Source organism: Phaethon lepturus, unplaced genomic scaffold (genome assembly GCF_000687285.1).
Source record: "Phaethon lepturus isolate BGI_N335 unplaced genomic scaffold, ASM68728v1 scaffold14010, whole genome shotgun sequence".
Lineage (NCBI taxonomy): Eukaryota > Metazoa > Chordata > Aves > Phaethontiformes > Phaethontidae > Phaethon > Phaethon lepturus.
Genome location: NW_010509894.1, coordinates 30,920 through 52,575, shown reverse-complemented (window position 1 = coordinate 52,575; position 21,656 = coordinate 30,920). Strand labels below are relative to the sequence as shown.

General features: G+C 36.7%; 1 protein-coding gene across 1 annotated transcript in view; it reads left to right on the top strand.

Annotated features, from left to right (window-relative positions):
* The first annotated feature begins 3,374 nt into the window (after positions 1 to 3,374).
* HFM1 (HFM1, ATP-dependent DNA helicase homolog (S. cerevisiae)) overlaps positions 3,375 to 21,656 on the top strand; it is a 36,423-nt gene continuing 18,141 nt past the window's right edge. The window contains 17 exon segments of the mRNA XM_010290159.1: positions 3,375 to 3,445; positions 3,842 to 3,963; positions 5,420 to 5,602; positions 5,605 to 5,737; positions 6,511 to 6,776; positions 8,273 to 8,320; positions 10,717 to 10,787; positions 12,290 to 12,422; positions 14,677 to 14,828; positions 15,183 to 15,260; positions 15,394 to 15,555; positions 16,014 to 16,214; positions 16,304 to 16,392; positions 17,310 to 17,353; positions 17,445 to 17,546; positions 19,671 to 19,816; positions 21,331 to 21,425. Of these exon segments, the coding sequence (XP_010288461.1) occupies positions 3,375 to 3,445; positions 3,842 to 3,963; positions 5,420 to 5,602; positions 5,605 to 5,737; positions 6,511 to 6,776; positions 8,273 to 8,320; positions 10,717 to 10,787; positions 12,290 to 12,422; positions 14,677 to 14,828; positions 15,183 to 15,260; positions 15,394 to 15,555; positions 16,014 to 16,214; positions 16,304 to 16,392; positions 17,310 to 17,353; positions 17,445 to 17,546; positions 19,671 to 19,816; positions 21,331 to 21,425 (2,096 nt within the window).

Below are 21,656 nucleotides of genomic sequence, written 5' to 3'. Positions count from 1 at the left end.
AAAAAATAGCAACCTACTTCTGCATTTTACAAATACTTCATGCAATATTGTTTCAGTTCATAGAAACTGTTTGAGGCAGCTTTGTTGCTCTAGTTCAGCAGCAGCATGAGAAAAATACGTATGAATTATTTTCAGAAATCCACTAGAAAATATTCTAAGCATCAGCATTTTCAGTCAATAGATCAATAGGTATTTCTTCCTGTAGGAATCCTTTCGATAGCAGAGTCATATGGCAGAAGAATCAACTGCCTTTTCTAATTTATACCATTATAAAAGCAAAGACGTTTCAACGGACGGAGTAATTCCTGGTAAATCTATGCTTGGACAAGCTCTAATTCTGGCACCACATTCCTTTTTTACCGTTATAAGGAGTATTTAGCACCTTCCTTTCCATTGGTTTCAGGATTTGTGAGCGTGGGCGGTTTGTCAGGTGTTAACGGCCGGGCCGCGCCTCGGAAGAAAGGCAGCCGCTCCGGAGCGGGCTCGGCGCCCTCCATTTCGTGCCAGCGGGAGCCCACAAACCCCGCCGCGGTGACGGACAGCCGGAGCCGGCCGGCTCCTGCAAACTCTGGAGGGCGGCCCTCCCCTGGGCGGTGCTAGGAAAGGACTGGGCGGCAATCGTCCCTTCGCGTTCGCTCGGCCGAAGGGCATTAACCGCCGGGCGCTGGCGGGGCGCCTTGGCACCCCCTCCGTTGCCGCCATTTTGCGCGGTGGTGGCGGGAGGCGCTGTTGGTAGGTGAGAGCGTCTCCGTCAGATTCTCCTTCCCCAGTTGAAGGAGGAGGGCGGGATAGGGAGCGCTGCCTGTGAGGGGGGGGCTTAGGGGCTCGCAGGAACGGAGAAAGGGCGCTGTGCGGTGCGGATGCCCTCTGCACCTCAGGGCAGCTGGCCCACAGCTGGGAGCGAGCAGTTGCATTTTGTTTGGGTCGGCAGCGCTGAAGGTTGCGACCTTCACTTTGGGCCCCCTGGAGAGAGCATTGAGGTGAAATACAGAGGTCGGAGGAAGGATTTGTTTTCAGGAAGGAAGAGAAAAGCAGAGGGGCATCAAAACTGAACAAACTGCCTTGTAGCCTATAGTAAGTTTATAGTAAGCCGTTTCTTAAAGCAGATACGAGAGGTCTTTGCTTATAGGAGTTGGCAAACATCTCTTTGTCAGTGTGAATCAATGGTTTGTGCTGCTCCTGCAGACACCTACTCATGTCGCTCATTCTGCCATCTTGAATGTGCATTTTCCCTGTGCTATCAGCACTGAGACTATGGAAAAGGCCCTTTGATTCCTGTCCATCTTGGAGGTATGTTTTGCCTGCACTCCTCCTGCCCCCCCCCCCCCTTTTTTTTTCTTTTAAAGGAAGAAAAAAAGTCTGAGAGACTTCACTGTTTCTTGGCTGGGGTTTTTGAGGGGGGTGTCCCAGCTGACAACCAGCAAGCAGATGGGTGTCTGCAGGAGTGCATAAAGGAGAAATGCCAAGGTTTTCCAGCCTCTTAGAATGACTGACATCTATAATTTTTATTTACGTTATAAAGCAATTGGAATTCATAGACCCAGTCAAAGAATAAATGACAAAGAATAAATGATGTATAGGGAGCGGGGACCTGAAGGGCCTGGGGGATTAAATATTGTGTATAGCAAAGACTGCTCAAGGATGGGAATCGTAAATCCAAATTATTTAAATGGAAGTTGCATAATCATAGATAGATAATTCCACACCTGAGGTATGGAAAACCATTTCATACTGGTGTGCAGTGCTTGCAGCTCCTTGGAGCTGATGGAGTGGTGGTTATTCAGTTGGATAAGCACTTAATGCAGATAATTACTACTTGAATAGCAGCAACTTGATAGTACTCCTGACAGATGCTTTCTGCTGCCACTACTAATACCCAAACCTGAGAACTCCTGCTTTAGATTACTGACATGTAAAGCATGCAAAAGCATGGTGGCAAAATTAGCCAGCTTTGTTAGATTTATTAGTGTGATTTATAGATTCTAGATTTATTAGTGTGAAGCAAAAAGCGCCAATTCCTGGCAGTAGGAGAGTGGCAGAAATTGGCAGAAGTGGTGTTGCAGACTTACTCTGAAAAGGAGTGTAAAAGGGGCATTGACAGGTTTCTTGTTTGAAGTTCTAAAACCTATCCTCTTCACTGTGTTCACAGACAGCTTTGACTACATGCTCTATATTCTGACGGTATTGTGAAATGTTTTCTATTTCAAATTTGAAACATGTCTCTGGAATATTTGAAGTTTTATGGCTTCTGTGGAAAAAAAATATTTTTAAAATTTTTGATTCACAGCTGACAGTGTAGAGTAATAAAGTAAACCTGAATCGTATTTGCAAAGCACTCTTAAAGGTGATTTTTTTTTTTATCTGTAACTAATGAGATGCTGGAGTACAAAAGAAGTGTCACCTTTGGTTTATCTTTGTAGGTAAAGAAGATAGCTTTACTTTGTTATTTTATCACCAGATTTGGCCTTTATTGAATTTTATAAACTGTGTTGAAGTTGATTTGGTATTTTACTATTTGTTTCAGTAAATCTAAGATTTTTGACTCAAAATCCTTTCTGTGGTGTTCTTTTAGTGAGATCTTTGCATTTTAAAGTTGTCCTTAAGCAAAATTAAGAGCTGTGAAACTTCTCAACACAAACACATAAAGAAAACATGTCTAATGCCTAGGGTTGGTGCTAAATGAAAAACACTTAAATTAACTGGAGTATTTTTAGAACTGGTGTATATGATAAATAATTTAGAAATAATCTCTGGTCCTGATGTTTCAGAACAAACCTGTTAACAACGTTAAGGAGTTGGACCCATACTCCACTTGTCCAGGTAAGCAATTTGCATGTAGGTTAAAAAAAAAAAATCTGGTTTACTTGTAAATTAAAATAATTGTTTACGAAATTAAATTATTCTATTATCTACCCAACATTAACAGAATCTGATCGTAAGACAGATCATGTTTTTCCAGTGAACAGAAACAATCTGAGGAAAAAACATATAGTCTGCAGTTGTATAAAATAATCTTAGCATTATTCTTATAAATTAAATAATTTAACATAAACTTTATCTGGATCTTCACTCTTACCCACTTTTTCCCTCCTGAAATATCATGATGATGTAAAGGTGGTTTAGAGTGCTGTCCTACAGGATTTTTTGGTCATAAGTAATATGAACCATATTTTATAAGGAGAGAGAATCTCTTTTTGAAGAAGAATTAAGGATTTAGGCAAGAGGTCTAAAAGAAAAAAAATACAGAAATTAAGTATTGGCACTTATAACTAATAAGCTTTCTATTGCTTACACAGGTTTAATTCTAGTAATTTCAGTTTCACAGTTCCTTGTTCTGCTTTTGCAAATTAAGAGACTTCACATTTGATCTAAAAATGTTCAACTCTGCAGATATGATCTTTTCATTGGATAATTTGTTTTATGAAAGACCAGATACAAGACAAAGGTAAATCTTTATTGTTAAATATATATAATTGTTTTCCAAGTTTTTCCACACTCTGGATAATTTTACAGCAGAATGTTTTTTTTATAACTCCCTTTTCTGTCTATCAATAGAATTGTGGGGCTAGAAATTTCCAGGTTCATAACCCATATTTTGAAATGTTTTTCGAAGCACACTGAAGTTTCAATGATGCAGGTGTATCATAGGCCTATAAGAAATATGGGTTAGCAGAAGTTCTGCCTCTTAAATTTTGTGTGTTTAAAAATCACACAAATTGAAGCATAAGAATATTTTTTAGCAGGGGAAACTGTAGGTTGTTTATGATTAGTGGATTTGAGCTAGATATTGTGGAGGGTGCTTAATAAATGTTTTTACCTTACATTTGTGTGTTAAAAATAGGCATCTAGAAAATGAAGAGCCTAAGATTTGTTGTATTGCACCTGCTCCAGCTATTGCTGAAATTCCAGCTGCAGAGGAGTTGCAGAGAGAACTGGAAAAAAACACTGCAAACACTCATATGGGTAAAATATCATAGAATAGAATCGTAGAATCATTTAGGTTGGAAAAGACCTTTAAGGTCATTGAGTCCAACCATAAACTTAACACTAAACTGTAATACTTGTCATTAATTTTGAATGGCTTAACAAATAATTAGTGTGACAGATACTTCCTCCTCTCTCTTTTAATGGTGTGAAATATGAAACATTCTAGGTATGCCAATATAGACAAAGAATGTATTTTAGTTGACAGTGATGGTCTTACATATATATTTGGAGTACTAGCAGTCCTCTTTGGGCACATACAGGCTACAAGTTTACTGTGCAGAAGTGGGCAAGGTAAGTATGATCAAAATTTCAGCTATTCCACATTGTTCCATGAACCATCATAACACAGTAGGAAGCAGCTGTAGGAGCATAATGCAACACATGGATCTGATGGCCTGTCTCCAACCCAAGGAACTGAGAATTTATAGGAACCTAACTTTCTTCTTCCCTTTTGGGGCTTTATTCAAATTGCTATTCAGGAGGCCAAAAGTGAATCTTGCCCTTGATTGCTGCTAAGTGGAGTATTCCTTCCATCTAGACATTCAGGATCATCTTAAGGAAACTTATTTTAAAGAATTCAGCTGCTTTATCTTTGTCAGCTAGATTTCTGCATTTCTTAGCTGCTGTGCTGATTTACAATACTCTCTATTTAGGAATTACATTGTTAAGACAAGGGTTGTTTTCTACTTTACGCAAGAACAGTTCCATTAAGAACTACTCGTTCAAATAAGCTTTCTGGTGTTTGTAGAATTAGAACTGTTGGGGTTATGTCACAAACAGGCCATTGTAATTTTATGTTTCTAGATGGATAACACTGAAATTAATAGACTGTGGAATAGAGCTGTTCTGTAATACTGTTGCATTCAATTGCTTACTTCTGCTCTTGCCTTGCTTTTGCTGACAGCAGTGCTTGCATGGTCAGCCAGATCAGAACACCAATCCTACTGAGAACTAACCCTACAAAATGTGATAATTAACCAAGATGACTATGAAACCAGCCTGTCACCAACATCATTATGAATTTTGACTGTTGAGATTGCAGGGTTTTATCTCACAGCTGTTTGTACTAGGAACTTCAAGCTTAGCCATTGTGTCATCTTTTTAAAAAGACCATCTTTATTCTGGGATAGGGTGAAGAGTTTGTACCTTACAAACTGCTTTGTAATTCTGAGGAATAGTTTTGCTCCTTTACTTCATATAGGAAACATGAAAAATGACCCTATTTCTATAACTTTTTAACTGACAACAGATGCATTGCATTCATCAGCAGGAGTCGTAAAATATGCACTGAAGTTCTTGCAGTAAGATAGAAATATCACTTTGTATAACATATGTGAATTTGGCTTATTCTGTGTGGAAGATATTTAATAAAATGACTGTGAATAGGAATATTAATATTAATAGAAATAAAAATGTATTGGTTTTGTGGGAGGGAAAAAGCACCAGAAGTTTATACAACAATGTAAGAGTAACATGGAGGAGGGAAATGATAAATCACCAGCACCTGTTCATTTTGGCATAGCCTCTGAAAAAGAAGTGCTTCAATTAAGTGTAGGAGAAAGAGAGAAAATTAGTTTTCGGCATATAAGTCTGAAAATGGTTTCATTGTTTCTCTCTCTGACCAAGATAAATCTGAAACAGGAGCAGAGGTTTCTCAGCAACCTGGTGCAAATTTTTCACAAAATAAAATATTAAGTAATTTTCCAGAAAACAGTGATGATGAAAGTGTTCATTCAACATTAAGAAAAAGGTATGTGTCTAGTCAATTCTGATAATTTATCAACTGTCAGAATCATATTATTTTAGATACATTTGTTAAACACGGAGTTTTGGATCCTTCAATTGAAGGTACCTTAACAGGGCTCCAGACACTAATTCTTTTCAGTATGAGGAAAAAAGATGTTTCCTTTGGCAATATTTTAGTGGCGTAATTAAACGTGTCCTGTGCTTAGCCTCTTTTATGAGAAAAGTAAGGATGAAGTTTGTTGCTTCAATTTTAAAGAAATTGTTAGATAACAAAGGTTTCTCAAAATACTATTTCAAGTTCTGTATCCACATGGTAACAAGCAAGAAGGCTAAGATCACTTGCTTTTCAGAGCAGAGGTCAGCCAGACAGGAATACCTTGAGCAGTTCTCAACATGATTTCAGTGCTGCCTGGGAGTAGAGGTTTTACAGAAAAACTCTTCTATGCCCAGCTCTTCTCATTCCTCAGAACCTGTATGTCTCTCTCGTTTTTAATTATGTAGAGATTGACAGTTAATTTGCTGTTGGGATTCAGAGCCCACCTGGACAGGTAGTTTATTCTGTCAGGTTCTTTCTGGAATGAAAGTAAAGTTAAAATATATCTTGAAAGGAATCTTCTTCAGGTAGAAAAGTGTCAGATGAAATAAAGTTAGATACAAACTTTTCTTATGATTGTATCTTACTAGTTCTGCTTCTAGTACAAACATACATATTTTTCAAATATTAGAGGAACTGTGTAACATTACAACAAACTAATGAAAATCCTGGATCTTTTGCAGCTTATTTAAAATGTCTGGTTATATGTACAAAAATACAGAATTTAATTATAGTTCTATGGATGTGAAGGAAAGTGATCCTTACTTAAATACAAATGAAAAGATGAAAGAAGTGAGAAAAGAAGGTTTATGGAGAAATAGTCGTCATACACCAATAACTAAAGACTCAGATTTTACTCTGCAAGGGGTAAATGATGGGGACATTACATCTAAAAATGGAATTGAAATGAAATCATTTGCTAATGCTTCAGAGATTCTGGATATGACAGGTAATTATTATTACTCTATTTCAAGAAAAACCAACTGCCTCTCTTTGCTATGTAATAATAGTGGATATCCATGATCTGAGGTAGAGTGAAGAACATTTTCCCACTAGCTCAAGGTGAGATAATTGGATAAACTTGATAAAAGATACTGCAATTCTATGTAACTTACTTGCATTGTTGTTCAATATGAACTGGGTAAAAAATTTATGAAGAAGAGTCACGTTTTCAAAAGTGCCAAGTCATGTAAACCTTTTTGAAAATGTCACTTCAAATCAGTCCCCTAAACAATTTGGAGAAGAGCAGCCTCATCCCTTCATATGGTAAATAGTCTTATCTTCATTTGAAACCAGAAATTGAAAACAGAATGTTTATTTGTGATGTGGCTCATACTTCTATCTTTGTAGAAATAGATTTTAAATAGGAAAAAATCTGGAAGATGGAGGAAAGTGGTGACAATTTTGATGACATGATAAAATACTTGTTTTAGAAAGAATTTTTGGTTTTCAATAGTTTTTAAATACATGTTAATTATTTCTAGGTTTTAAGCTTTTTGGGACAGGGACTCACTGCATCTGTGGAATGTACTTTGTGTACCTGGCTAACTGCTACAGAAATACGGAGTAGAAAAATAGTTCTAGCAGAAAATTGTAGGGCAGAGCTGTGGCTTAGGATGGGATTTGTAGGCTGGTCAGGAATGGAATTCTGTTTGCCTTCTGAACAACGGTGTCTCAATTCGTGGATGAGGGGAGGGCAGTGGATGTCATTTACTTCGACTTCAGCAAGGCTTTTCATGGAGTCATAGAGTGGTTGAGAAACACTGTCTTCCACAACATGCTTGTATCCAGGTTAGGACATTAGGAATGGATGGACAACTGCATGGGTAAAAAAAAAAAATGGTTGGATGGTCAGGCTCAGAGGGTGGTCATTAATGGGTCACGCTCTGCCCGCATGCCTACACAAGTGGAGGACTGCAGGGAGGAGGGGACTGCCAGTGCAGGAACAAATGCGAAGTCCTGCCCCAGGGAAGGAGAATAACCCCTGGAGCTCCCCTGGGATGGACTGACTGGGGGCAGCTCTGCAGAAAAGTGCCTGGGGTCTGGCAAACAGCTTGCTGAACGTGAGCAAGCAGTGTGTCCCAGCAGTAACGAAGGCCAACAGCATCCTGGGCTTTGTTAACAGTAACGAAGCCAGGAAGTTGAGGGAAGTGATTATCCCCTTCTTCTTGGCAATTTTTAGTCCATGTCTGGACACTGCATCAAGTTTTGAGCCTCTAGTACAGGCAATACATCCTTAAACTGGAGGAAGTTCAGCAACTGGCCACCAAGATGATCCTTTCAAATGATGAGCTTGTGACCTCCCTGTCCTATCCTGTCAGCTCCTTCTGTATCACCTGGACCTTGTTTTAGTCTTGCAGAACACACAGCTTGGGGTCAGGAAGGTATTTTTCATGGTTGAAAACAAACCTGGTTTTATAAATTTACTCCTTTTTATTTCTTTAGGAACTACAGGAAGGAAATTGGAAATTTTGAGGGCTGTCACAGAAATACGTATCCTTGTATTTGCTGTATCTGATTTACTGATTTTATTACAATGCTTGTACATTTACAAAATTATAGTGTTTAATTTGTAGCCATAGGTACTCATGCATTACACTGTAATAGTTTTGATTTGTAACATAATGCTGCGAATTAAATGATGGATAGAGGTTTACCCTTTGGAATTCCAAAGCTAGAATGAAAACAGGACAACTTAAGAATAAATTTGCTTGGCAATTATCTATATTTCAAACATTCAAATTTTATCCTCAAAATCGTTTATTTTTAAAATGTAGAATTTTTAGTTTGCATAGTATATATTTCAGGCCAGATTTTATATGCAACGACGCATATATCCCCATACCCTTTAAATAAAGGAAAAGTGAATTAGTATTTAAGCTTATTAGGAAAACTGAATCTTACTTTTTGTCCCATTTTATCAGGAGAAAATAAACTTCACATATTCCTTGTAGATCTGTATTTATGATGTAGTGTGCATGCAGTATATTTCCATTCTTTAAGCAGATTTTACAATAATTTTCCTTTTTCTTGCTCCTGCCTTGAACCCATAACATAATGAACCATCCATCTATATCTGTCAAGCTTTCTCTTTTTTTTCCCCCCTTTTTTTACACTGTCTTTTGAGTATTTTGTTTCTAGTAACCTGTCAAATCATAGAATCATACAATAGTTTGGGTTGGAAGGGACCTCTGGAGGTCATCCAGTCCAACCTCCCTACAATGAGCAGGGACATCTTCAACTAGACCAGGTTGCTCAGAGCCCCATCCAACCTGACCTCGAATGTTGCCAGGGATGGGGCATCTACCACCTCTCTGGGCAACCTGTGCCTGTGTTTCAGCACCCTCACTGTGAAAAATTTCTTCCTTATATCTAGTCGAAATCTACCCTCTTTTACTTTAAAACCATTACCCCTTGTCCTATTGCTACAGGCCCTGGTCTGCCCCATCTTTCTTATAAGCCCCTTTTAAGTACTGGAAGGCTGCAATAAGGTCTCCCTGGAGCCTTCTCCATGCTGAACAACCCCAACTCTCTCAGCCTGTCCCCATAGGAGAGGTGTTCCATCCCTCTGATCATTTTTGTGGCCCTCCTCTGGACCCACTCCAACAGGTCCATGTTAAGTGGTAGGTTAATATCAGGAAGAGGAAATGTCTAAATTTAGGCAAATTAATGTGAGTAGCTTTAAGAAGTGTCATAATTTCCAAAATTACTAAGGACTCAGCTGTTCTGAGTTGCCAATTACAGATAGTCAATGTTCTGCATTTTGAAAATAGTTGTTTAGGTAATTTTAGAGAAGACTTTTTTTAGGAAATCCTTATTTTCGTTAGTCTAATATTACTTGCTTATCTTTACCCATTCTTTAATGTTTATATTTAACTACTTTTATTTCTTGTTTTACTCTTTTTCTTTTCCTCTCTATTTAGTCTTTTAATGTAACATCAATCTGAGTCCTCAGCAGTTCATTGTTTGTGTTACTGTTGGTGTTATGTCTGACTGTGTGTGCATGCTCAGCCTGATCCGATGGTGACAGTTTGTGTGCTTGTGTGGCTTCAATGCAAGTCCAGACAAGGATCAACTCACTCATTTGGATTTGTAATGTAGCATTACTCTTTCCTCTTACTTGTATATTAGGTAAGAATGTTATTATCTGAAGAATATACAATATTAGCGATTGAAAATATCTTTAAAACCACTGTCAGAACTAAGGGATTAAGGTGAATTTCTTTGCTACTGTTATGACTGGGCTTACAATATTATGCTAATTAATTTGTGTTATATTACAAATATAATGTGACCATTGACACTTTAGATATGCTAACAGCAGTGCTTTGCTTGTGCTTGTATGTGGTTTGCAGTGTAGAATAAAGGTTTTGTCCCTTGCAGTTTCACATTCCTTAATTGTATACTATTCTGTGAAGCCTATGGTTCATAGGAGAAGGTTCTTGATTATTGGTATAATCCTGAAACCTCTCAGATAGTGGGGTGGTTTTTTTTGGTGAAGTGGAATATATGGCACACTAAGAATCTAAATAAAGCTACTAAATCATTTAATAGATTACTTTTTGATAATTTTTTTACAAGCCTGTGTGAGTGAAAGATTGTGGCATATGTGGTAAAACACCAGCACAGGTTGCCCAGAGAGGCAGTAGATGCCCCATCTGTGGAAACATTCAAGGTCAGGTTGGACGGGGCTCTGAGCAACCTGGGCAAGATGTCCCGGCTCACTGCTGGGGGATTTGACTAGGTGACCTTAACCTTCCAACCCAAAAATTCTATGATTCTATGTTTAAGTTTGCATTTAAATTACAAGAAAGGGATGCATTTACAGTTCTAAAAAAAAATTCTCATAATTTTCACTCAGTTGTTTTCAATTCCTTAATGCTGTCAAGCAACCCAATTTAGAAGTATTTTTAAGGAGTTCCCATATTTTAACTATGCACAGTCTAAAGCTTTGGATGATGTAAGTATGAAACATTAGCTGCAGCTGCAAGTAGTACTTTGTAGATTTGGGGTATTTTTCCTTACTTCCACATTTGTGCTTATTTTATGATGAGTTATACATCATATTGGCCTGTAAAATAATCTTGTGTGACTCTTTCTTCCTAGAATAATGGAAAACCACAGCTGTAAGCAAGACTTACTTTCATGAAAGTTGCAAAAAACAGAGTTCTCGGGGCAATAGTTGGCTCATGTATTGGTACTCCTAATTATAAACTTGTTTGTAAGGTACCCGGAAGGACAGGATTTGCTTAACATTCATGTATAAGACATGATATGTTGTTAAAAAATTAAGAGAAATCAGCATATTAAAAAGATAATGGTCTTGTTTGTTTGTTTTATTGGTTAAGCTGGCAAAATTCAACTTGGTAGCAACTCTCTGGTTCCAAGAAATGAGTTGTAAGCATTCAACTTGGTAGCATTTCTGTGGTTGATTCACAGTGAATGTTACAAAGGGTAATTTAACAAAAATCAGGGAAAATTTTGTATTCATACAGCATTCATACTTTACTGATCTTTGTGAACATTGGGAATGGTAGAGGAAAAACACAGGGAATTCCTGCAGCTGTTCAGCAGTACTGTCAGTGTCAGTCATTGCTACAGTTATTTATAAATGAAGTACTAGGTGATTCCCATTCATCCTTGTGAGCTTCTAACAGTCAGAGTAGTTTTAGAGCATTAACAGCTCTAAAGGAGTTGGAAGGAAGAAAAAGAAGGAAATCAAAAAAGAATGATAATAGTAGAATCCATGAGAAATTGGGAGGGAAGGAAGGAAGTGAAGCTGCACAGAGCGTGCTGCATGGAGGGAGGATGGGTGAGTGACACCGTGGAAGAGGAAGGAGGGTAGAGTCAACCTGGTGAGAGGAAAATGAGAGAACGTGACATGGACATATATGGCTTCTGAGATGGTGGAGGTTAGAAGGTGGGGGAAGGAAGGAAGGAAGGAAACATAATCACACAAAACCTACTTTCATCATTATTAAAAGCTTAACATGCTATTAAAATTATATATATTCAACAATGTTGGAATTCTGAATACAGATTGAATTACAGAAGGAAATAAAATTGCACTTTGAATTTGAGCACAAAAAACCTCTTTCTGACGAGCCTACTTTTTGTTGCAGTTGGATATTGGTAGTGATTCTCTATTAACGTCATCTAAGGCTAGATACTGGGTTTTTTGTTTGTAGCAGAATGGTAGACTTCATTACATAATAACCTTAGATGAACAGTATCTCCTTTACATTTCTGTGGCAGATGTGTAGCAGAAGATGTTCTTTCTTTTGCTGTAGCTTAAAGTTCACATCTAATACAAAAATTTTTCGAGGACTACATATATCAATGTAATAATATTTGTCTTGTGTCGTTTTCCCCTAGACAATGCTTTTGGAATGTATGAATAAGATTCTATGAATAGGTACAATGGATAGCTGTGTTATTTACTATTTTGCAATTCTTTCCTAGCTTCTTTATACAGATAGGAATTTTGTGATTTGTGCTCCAACTGGCTCTGGAAAAACTGTAATGTTTGAGTTAGCTATTACCAGATTACTCATGGAGGCCCCACTGCCTTGGTTAAATATTAAAGTTGTTTACAGTAAGTATTATGCAGCTTTAAACATTTTGGTGACAGCAGTAGGAAATGTCATTCTGCAAATGTGGAGATCTGGTGTGAGTGCTTTAATAACATTGAAATTAAATACGTTAAGTTATGACCTACCTCATTCTTTAAAAAGTTGTTTCTTTTAGGGTTTATTTGTTTGTGATATCACTGTAACTATTACTAGTACGTAACAACACTCTCTAGTGTTCAGCATTGCCTGTACAAATAAAAATGCAAATGTCTTGTAAAGAGTGTGTCCTCTAAGAAGGCAAGATGTACGCAAAAAGGGAAGAAGAAAGCAAAGGAAACTAAAACAAATTCTTAGTGGCAGAACCAGAAATCACACAGTATCTTTTGTATACCTTTCTTGCTCTGAGATGAGGGTTAAAGAAATTTTCCAATATTCCCTTACTTGGCAAGGTTTCATACTAACTGTTCCTTTCTGTCTACTAGTTCAGAGGCAACAGAGCTGTGATCTTCATGAGTTTAATTGATGTATATAGGAACTAATGAAAATACTTGAAGATAGTCACAACAATTACACTTTTTTTCTTTCATTCCTGGAGAATTGAGTTTATATCATGTAAATCAGATTAAATTGGTGGTTTGTCCCAGTTTTAATGGTTAATCTTTATCTTTACAAAAGTTTCAGCATAATTGTTTGGGTTTTTTCTAATTCCAATGTGTTCAAATTCTTACAATAAAGCTAATGTTGATTTAGAGTTTACTGTGTATTGTAAACAGATGTTTTATCAACAGGCATGTATTATAGTTTCTCTGTCAGCAAATCGAGGTGGAGCATTTCAGTGTACTGTAATGTTTTTGATTACCTTGATAGAATTGATACAAATTGGCTGGTTGGAACTTTCTGTAAGGAAGCAGTTAACCTGCTGGTGGAATTAGATCTGCTGAACTTTCTAGGTTTGACAGTGATGGAGAAAGAGACATGTCAGTTTTCCAAATGTTGGAACAGAGCTGTTAATCGGATTATGTACTGCTGGAGCATGCTCTGGTACCTGGTTCATCAGTGGCCCAATGTATGTGAATTAGCTTGCAGTTGTTGTGTAAATTAAGAGTTGTTTCCCAGTAGCTTTAACACATGCTAAGGATTGGTGACTGAAGTTCTGGGAGCAATCACTAGCTTCTTGCATTCTTGCACAGCAAAAGATTACTACTTTTGCAATTTTTTTAGTTACTTACTGATGGCTTAATCAGTTTGCTGGAGCTAGTGATTTCCCCTGCTTTATATGCCACTGGTACACTTAGGAGGTTTTATACCTCCTTCTGAAGCAGAAATTGCTTCTTTAAGTCCCTTCATCTTAGGGATCACTTGTCAGCTGATATGCAGAAATGGTTCATATTCCAGTGGCTCTAATTGGCCTAGAATGTAATCACTGCAAGATCCATTTTATTACTGCTGGTTTTGGATCAGGTGTAGATCACTTCTTTCACTTCAATCACTACATTTTCCGTATAGATTACCCATCCAATATAGACTTATGTGTGTTGCTAGTATCAGTCTTTGTAGATAATTACTTCTGATTTCTAGAAATGAGGTTCCATCTGCAAAAGTATACTATGTATCCTCAGGGGGAAAAAAAAGTGTTAATACATAGTTTTAGGAGACTGTTCACTAGGACTAGCATCAGAACTGCTACCTGCCATGTTAGCTGCTACCTGCTGTGTTAGCTGCTCAGTATGACTCTGACTACACTTAACTGTACATTTGGTTTAGATAGATTTTGATTTCTTCTGGTATTCTATCTGTTGCTCATGGATGGTTTCTTATTTATAATTCCTGTTCTCTCTGAATACAGAGTGCTCAAATCATTCTGAACTGGAAAAAGGCTGGTATTTGTATGATCTTCCATTAGAAAAGATGTATTTCCTGTGTTTTTTTCCATCTCTGAGAAAACCTTTGATATCTGAATGGTTGTTTCCATGTGGGATTGAGGAAAAAATCAGGATTAGAAGAGGGCATAAATAACCTTAATTAAAGGGTTCTGTTTCTGATTGTTGATAGAGAAGAATTGGGTCCTAAAGCTCAACATTGATCTGTGCACATGGAATAGGATAATAAGGATAATAATACCAGTTACAAATGTTATGGTTCTGGGAGCAAAGGAGAAAATTGGGGAAATTAAATTCAAGAATACATCTTAAAAATGTATGCACTTAGCATCTTTAGCTATACAGTTGAAGATTTGGTTTTCCTGATGTAAGTTTGATTATGTTGTGTTACTTTTAGTGGCTCCAATAAAAGCTCTATGCAGTCAACGTTTTGATGACTGGAAGGAAAAATTTGGACCTATAGGACTCAGCTGCAAGGAACTGACAGGAGATACAGTGATGGATGATTTATTTGAAATTCATCATGCTCACATTATTATCACTACACCTGTAGGTTTCAATCCCAATTCTTACAGAAACCTAGAATAAGCAGACATTGGTAGTCTACTAATTGTATGCTACTAGGACTGCTCCTTTTTTTGTAATAAGTAGTCATTTTATGATCCTTATGCTTGCCCTGCACACTGCTGTGCATACTATTAGTTCATGTAAACAACAGTTAGTAATATAATAATGTGCCAGATGAAACATACATGGCTTTAACTTGAATTAATATAACTGACTTTATTTAAAGATGTATTAAAAAGTTTAGGCATGCCTACCTGTCCTGTACTTCTGGCACATGTTGGCCTTTAAAACATCTTTCACCTTCAGTTGTTTCATTGTGTTGGTTTTTTCTTTTAGGAAAAATGGGATAGCATGACTAGAAGGTGGAGAGACAACTCTATAGTCCAGCTTGTACGACTGTTTCTCATTGATGAGGTAAGAAAATGAATGTTTTATATGCACTGTTTTTATTGTTGAAGATAAAAGGAAAACTAGAAAACGTTTATTTAACACATGTATAGATTGTAACTGGAGAAATATTTAGCAAATCTTTTAAAATTCCTAATAGGTGCATGTTATAAAGGATGAAAGCCGTGGTGCAACATTAGAAGTTGTAGTCAGTCGGATGAAGACAGTTCAGTCTTCTCTTTGGCGTCTTTCAGAGAATCATGACACTGTTCCTCCCTTGAGATTTGTAGCTGTTTCTGCAACAATCCCAAATGCTGAAGATGTAAGAGTTTCATTTTAACTGTATTTTAATTAATGTAGTTGTATTTTGTAACACTTACCCGGAGTTATAAATTCAGATTGATAACAAAGTTGTAATTTTGAAGCTGTCAGCTGAAGACAGCTGTGAGATGATGTTAATGTAATAAATTACCTAGAACCATATGGAACTATCGGCCAAATGTGGACATGTTTCAGTGTTAGATTTCTGTTTGTGATTTTCGTCTCTAAGTACGAATCACAACAGACTTGAGATTTCAGTCCGAATTATATCGGTCCTGTAGAAGGTAGAACTTCACCTGTTATTTTAATGATAATAGCAATGTCAAATGTGTTAATAGTTTACATGTGCCAAAAGTAGTGTGTAAATTAGGTAGACTAATTATTGTGTGATGTAGTTAGAGCAAAGTGTGATTAAAAGCAGAAATTTATCATTTCCATTCTATTTCTTCTTTTTTAAAGATTGCAGAATGGCTTTCAGATAGTAAAATGCCTGCTGTATGTATGAAAATAGATGAGGAACAACGACCAGTGAAGCTACGCAAAATTGTTCTTGGTTTTCCCTGCAGTGACAATCAGACAGAATTCAGATTTGATTTAACTCTTAACTACAAGATAGCTAGTATTATACAAACATACTCAGAACAAAAACCAGCACTTGTGGTACAACAGCTTTTTTTTTTTTCCCGTCACATTTGAAATTGTTCCATTCTTAAAAGTATTGGTTCAAAAAAATCTTTTCTTACTTATAGTTTTGTGCCACAAGAAAAGGAGTACAGCAGGCCGCTTCTGTTCTTGCAAAAGATGCTAAATTTCTACTGAGTATAGAACAGAAACAAAGGTATTTTTGTATTTGAGTTGTTAATAAGTGTTTGTGTGTTTTAGTAAACCTGTGACTTCTGTGAAGAAAGCTGTTGAGCTAATAAAATTTCTAGCAGAGGGGTGTCTGCAACAAAATCATCATCACAGTTGATATTGTTTTTGGTAAATTGGCACTCTTGGGAAGTTTTATTTGCTTCTCAGATGTTTAGGGTACTTTTCATGAACATTAAGTTGTTTCTAAAAGCTGCTTTCTGAACATACAGATGTTAATTCCTATGGACCTATAAGGCCCTGTAGTGCAAATATTAAGCGTACGAATAGTTGAATTGGGTGTGGTCTTACTAGTGTTTTAAGTTACACCATAAGAAGTCTTTGCATTATCAGAAACCTTTAACAAATACAGCCATGGCCCATATTAACTACTATTTACTTCAGGGTTGCCTAGTCATGGCAGCTGCAGAAGCAACTTCCTGAGTTTGGACCTCAAACATGGTCGTCTTTGCCTTATGTGAGCAACATGTCTAGATTGTGGGTTGTTACTTGGAAAGATGACAGGGCTGGAAAGGCTGCAACAGCTGCCTCAGAGAGTTGGTTTGTTCCCTTTGCAAACATGGGAAAGGTGATGGTTGAAAATACCCAAAGAATGTATATTTTAAAAGTTATTTTAAGACTATGTCCTTTTGATAGTCTAACATGTAGTTGAAAACTAAGAACATCCTTAAAAAGCACAAATGCAGTAGAACTATGGGGAAGTATTTAAAAAATGCACATGTCAAGGAATACATCTTACAATGTTTAGTGGGGTAATTGTGTATCTAGTTTCATGTGAAGCTTTATTTTTGCATTTTAAAAACATTCTTGTGTCTTTGTATATTCCACTTAAATTAGTGAATCTGTTTTGTGATTTTGAAGTATTTTTTTTTCTGTGTTGCATAGATTACAGAGGTCTGCAAATTCATTGAGAGATTCCAAACTGAGAGGTAAATATAGCCTACTACTCTTCTCAGTGACTGAATACTTGCTTGAGTCAAGTACTTAATGAAATAATTATCTATATTACTTGACTATCAGATCTTTTAATGTATGGTGTGGCTTATCATCATGCGGGTATGGAGATATCTGACAGAAAAATAATTGAAGGAGCTTTTGCCGTAGGAGACTTACCAGTACTTTGTAAGTAAATTTAACTTTGAAAGTCAAAATGTTAATGTATCCTGAGAAGACTGCAGTTTGGAAATGGTAATATTTTATGATTCTATAATTTGTTTAACCTTTGGAATTACTTTGTAAAATCCAGATAAAGATGTGTTTGTGTTTTTCATGCACTTTTACTCTGTGAGTATACATATGCACTGTTATTAAAGACCATAGAACTTTTCTTCATTTCAGCATACATGGATGTCATCCTCCCTCATATATCTATATAGATCTGGCCATGTCCATTTTGTTTTCATACCACTGAGCTATCCTGTTGAGGTGGAACTCTCTGCTAGTGTGTCTTTCCTCAGAGGTCACATGATGTTTTCTTTGTTTCTGTCCTTTGCAGCAGTGGCTTCCCTGAAGGTAATCTTTTACATTTATGCTTCTCAGATGGGCTACATACTATTTTCAAACTCCCATGCAAGGTGTTTTGACTGATGGGGAGGTTCCTAAGAAATATTCCATCTGCTGCTACCTGAAATGAGGAGGTATCTGTTTGAGATGTGGTGATCTCACCTCATCCAGGCTTTCTTTTTTCTGTGAAGAAGATTCAGACCCTATGGGGAATTGTGTGGTTCATGTACAACACTGAAAGATTCATGGATTTTTTTCTTCCCTGTACAATGGTCATGACTCACTATCAAAATTTAAGGCAGATACCCTTACTGTCATCTGGTGACCTTGCTGGAATTGCAGTGTCCGCAGTATTAAAAAGTCTCTGCATCCCTGCAATCTACTGTACTTTGGCTGCCTGGTGCACTATGTGTGGCGTTGCCAACTGTGGTGCCATTTCTAAAACCTCGGGAGACTGTGGTGCTGCTGTTGCTCTTTGCAAAAATAACTTTGAGATCCTGTGGCACAGCTGAGCACAATGTGAACATACATATGGACTACCACTGAAAGAATGCAAAGTTGCTTATTGGTACTTAAGTCCTTTGAAATTTATAGTTTGTATAAATATTTCAGAATAATCTAAGATACTAGAATTACATTTCTGCAATTGAGGGGAAGCTGGAAGAGTACGGGGCATATTCCACTTTATATGTTTGTGAGCGTGATGGAGGGTTGAGTTTTAACACACCTTTCACAGATATTGAAAAGAGGAAAAATTCTTTGGTCTTGAAATAGAGTGTGTGTATACTCACAGTGTGTGTGTGTATGTGTGTATATATACACACACATGGATGGAAGCTGTGATTGCACTGGTAAGTAACTTTTCTTTGCAACTCTTTTATGGTTAGGTGATTTTGTTTTGACAAATGTCCCATTTTGCATACCATTACAATATGAAAACCAGTAATATACTCACAAGATGGTGTGGTTGTGGCTTTAGTTTAGATTGGATTCTTCTTTCCTGATGCACCTATAATTACTAATTTTAGTTCTCATTTCATTTCAAAAAAGTATTGGAAAATTCATTAATACTTTGTTTTCCTAGAGGAATATTTTATCAGTGGTCCTGTATAGCTGGCTTTCCATGTTCAGTTCCTGCCACCCCATATATTCATTAGAGAAAGTGAATTCGAAAACATGAGTGTGAGATAATTTGCCACAAACTTGACTGGTGTTTTCCATGTGAGAGTGTGTATTGGTAAAGTATTGTGGTAGTATTGGTGGTGATTCTGGTTTGGAACTGTGGATATAAACAATGTTAATGACTGATGACTTAAAAAAAAAATATCTTGAAGATACTGATCACTACAGAGCACGATGAAGTCATGGTTGTGTTCAAGTATCTATCCATGAAGAAATATGAATAACATTTCTTCAGTGTGTATGTGTGTTGTATTGATGGATAGGATTCTGGATTATCTCCAAATGTTAAGGAATGTTTAAATAAAAATATCTGGGATGTAATTTGTTAAAGAATACTTGATAATAAATGAATGCTGATGATCAGATACACAGAAATTGTTATGCAAATACATGACTGTAATATACATCTAATTTTTTGTGGTGCAGAACACCCACTGACTTCACTAGAAAATAAGAGCTCTTGGGAATCAAGAGTTAGTCACTTATTTGCTGCTTGTTTAATGTCTGCCAGACATTTCAATGGTGTTCATCTTGCAATCAATATACTTTAATCTGATGTAGTTACTACTAGCACCTTAGCTATGGGAGTCAATCTACCTGCACATCTGGTGATTATAAAATCCACAATGCACTATGTTGGAGGAGTGTTCCAAGAGTACAGTGAAACTGATATTCTGCAAATGATTGGGAGAGCAGGAAGGCCTCAAGTAAGTTAATGCTATATTATATTGATGCTGTCTATAGGCAGATCAGTAGAAACTATTCTTGGCAAAGAAACTACAATGCCAACAATTTTACTGCGGCATTTGTTTTTTAAAGGGTTGTTATTAATAGTTAAATTACTCCTGGGTAACTTCTTGAGAAAGAAATTTGTTTGCTTTTGTATTGTCCACTAAAAAGTACTGCTTCACCTTGCTGTGGAACAAGATCTAAAGATTACATTTGTGTTATATAATGAATGAGGATTAGAGATAAAGTAGGAAGCTGGCACACAACTTATAAATTGTATGATAAAAATTCTGGAATATTGAATAGTATAGAGAGCAATGTGCTTTTGTTCTCAGAAGATCAGAACAAGAAAGCATCTAATTAAGTTAGAAGTGGAGTAGAGGGGGAGGGTCAGAAGCACTGCCTTCAAAAAGCTATAATTCATTTTGCTTCCAGAAGAGGTTGCTGATGCCAAGAATGCTATGTTTTAGAAACGGTTCAGACATTGCTTTTTTTGTAAAAAGGAGGTGGGGGGAGGGGATTAAAAATGGTTATTTTAATTATACCTCTTTAAAGTCTCTGAATTATTTATGTTAAATCTGACACTTTTAAGTCTTTTAATTTTTAGAAATGCAGATAAAGCCTTATACAGGAGATAGCTTACCCCACATCTGTCTCTAGAGGCTGCCTGTATTAGCCACTGTGGTATGTTGTGTACATGACAGTATTTTATTTGGACCTAAGATCTAAACTAGTATGGAAATTCCGATATTCCGAACTTTCTTAACTGAATGGGGTTTTTCTGCTAGAGATTGTAATTCAGTAAAATTTTTAAAGTTGTGTCTCAGATTCCTAAGCCACTTTAATTTAGTGAGTCAAGACCTCAAATATTTACAAAGATCTGCCTTTCGGTATTACATATACTAATCTGATCCAAAAAATGCAAAAGTCAGGAAACTTCATGTACAAAAAACAATAAATCAGTCTAACAGTATTTTTTCCATTACAAAACAAAATAATCAAAATGAGCTGGCTTGAGATTAGATGATGAAGGTTATAAAAAATTGCTACAAAAGGTTTGACTGCTCATTCAAGACTTTCTAATGTTTGGTGATTACTAATGAAAATTCATGTCAGTAAATTATTTTCCTTGGTTTTGGTTAGGAATCCTTTCCTTAGCTGTGGACCTTGTAAGGTCTTGTAACAGTTGGAACTTCTAACAGTTCACTTTTGTGGTGTTTCTCAACATGTCTCTGTTACAAGTACATTAGCACATATAGTCTGGTGTGCTGACCTGCCTGCCAGTGATGGCTGGAATCCCTAGTCCTGCTTGCTGCCCAAATGAGATAGAACTTGCCTTTAAGTTAGAGAGGCTTTGGCATTCAACAGGCATTTCAACAAGGATTTCAAGAAAACAGTTTTAATGGTTGCAACAGATACGTGATTTATATTCAACTGGAATTTTTTTGCCAAGAGCTAGAGAGCAGTGTTTGTTTGTGGTTTTGTTTTTCAGTTTGACACTACAGCTACAGCAGTTATTATGACTCGTTGGAGTACAAGGGAAAAGTATATACAGATGTTAAATGGTGCTGATATAATAGAAAGCAGGTAACCAAGTATTTTTTTCTAAGACTATATAGATGGTAGCAATGTTTCAGTTTCTACAGAATGTGTTTTTCCAGGTGGTTTTAGGGTGGTTTTTTGGTCTATTTAGAAGAAATTTCAGAAAGATTTAAGGAAAATCAAATAAAACCATACAGAAATTAGCAGCCTCTGTTTTATCAGCTAAAAGCATCTTTAGAACATCTTAAACTTACCAAAAAAACCCACAGTTGTAGA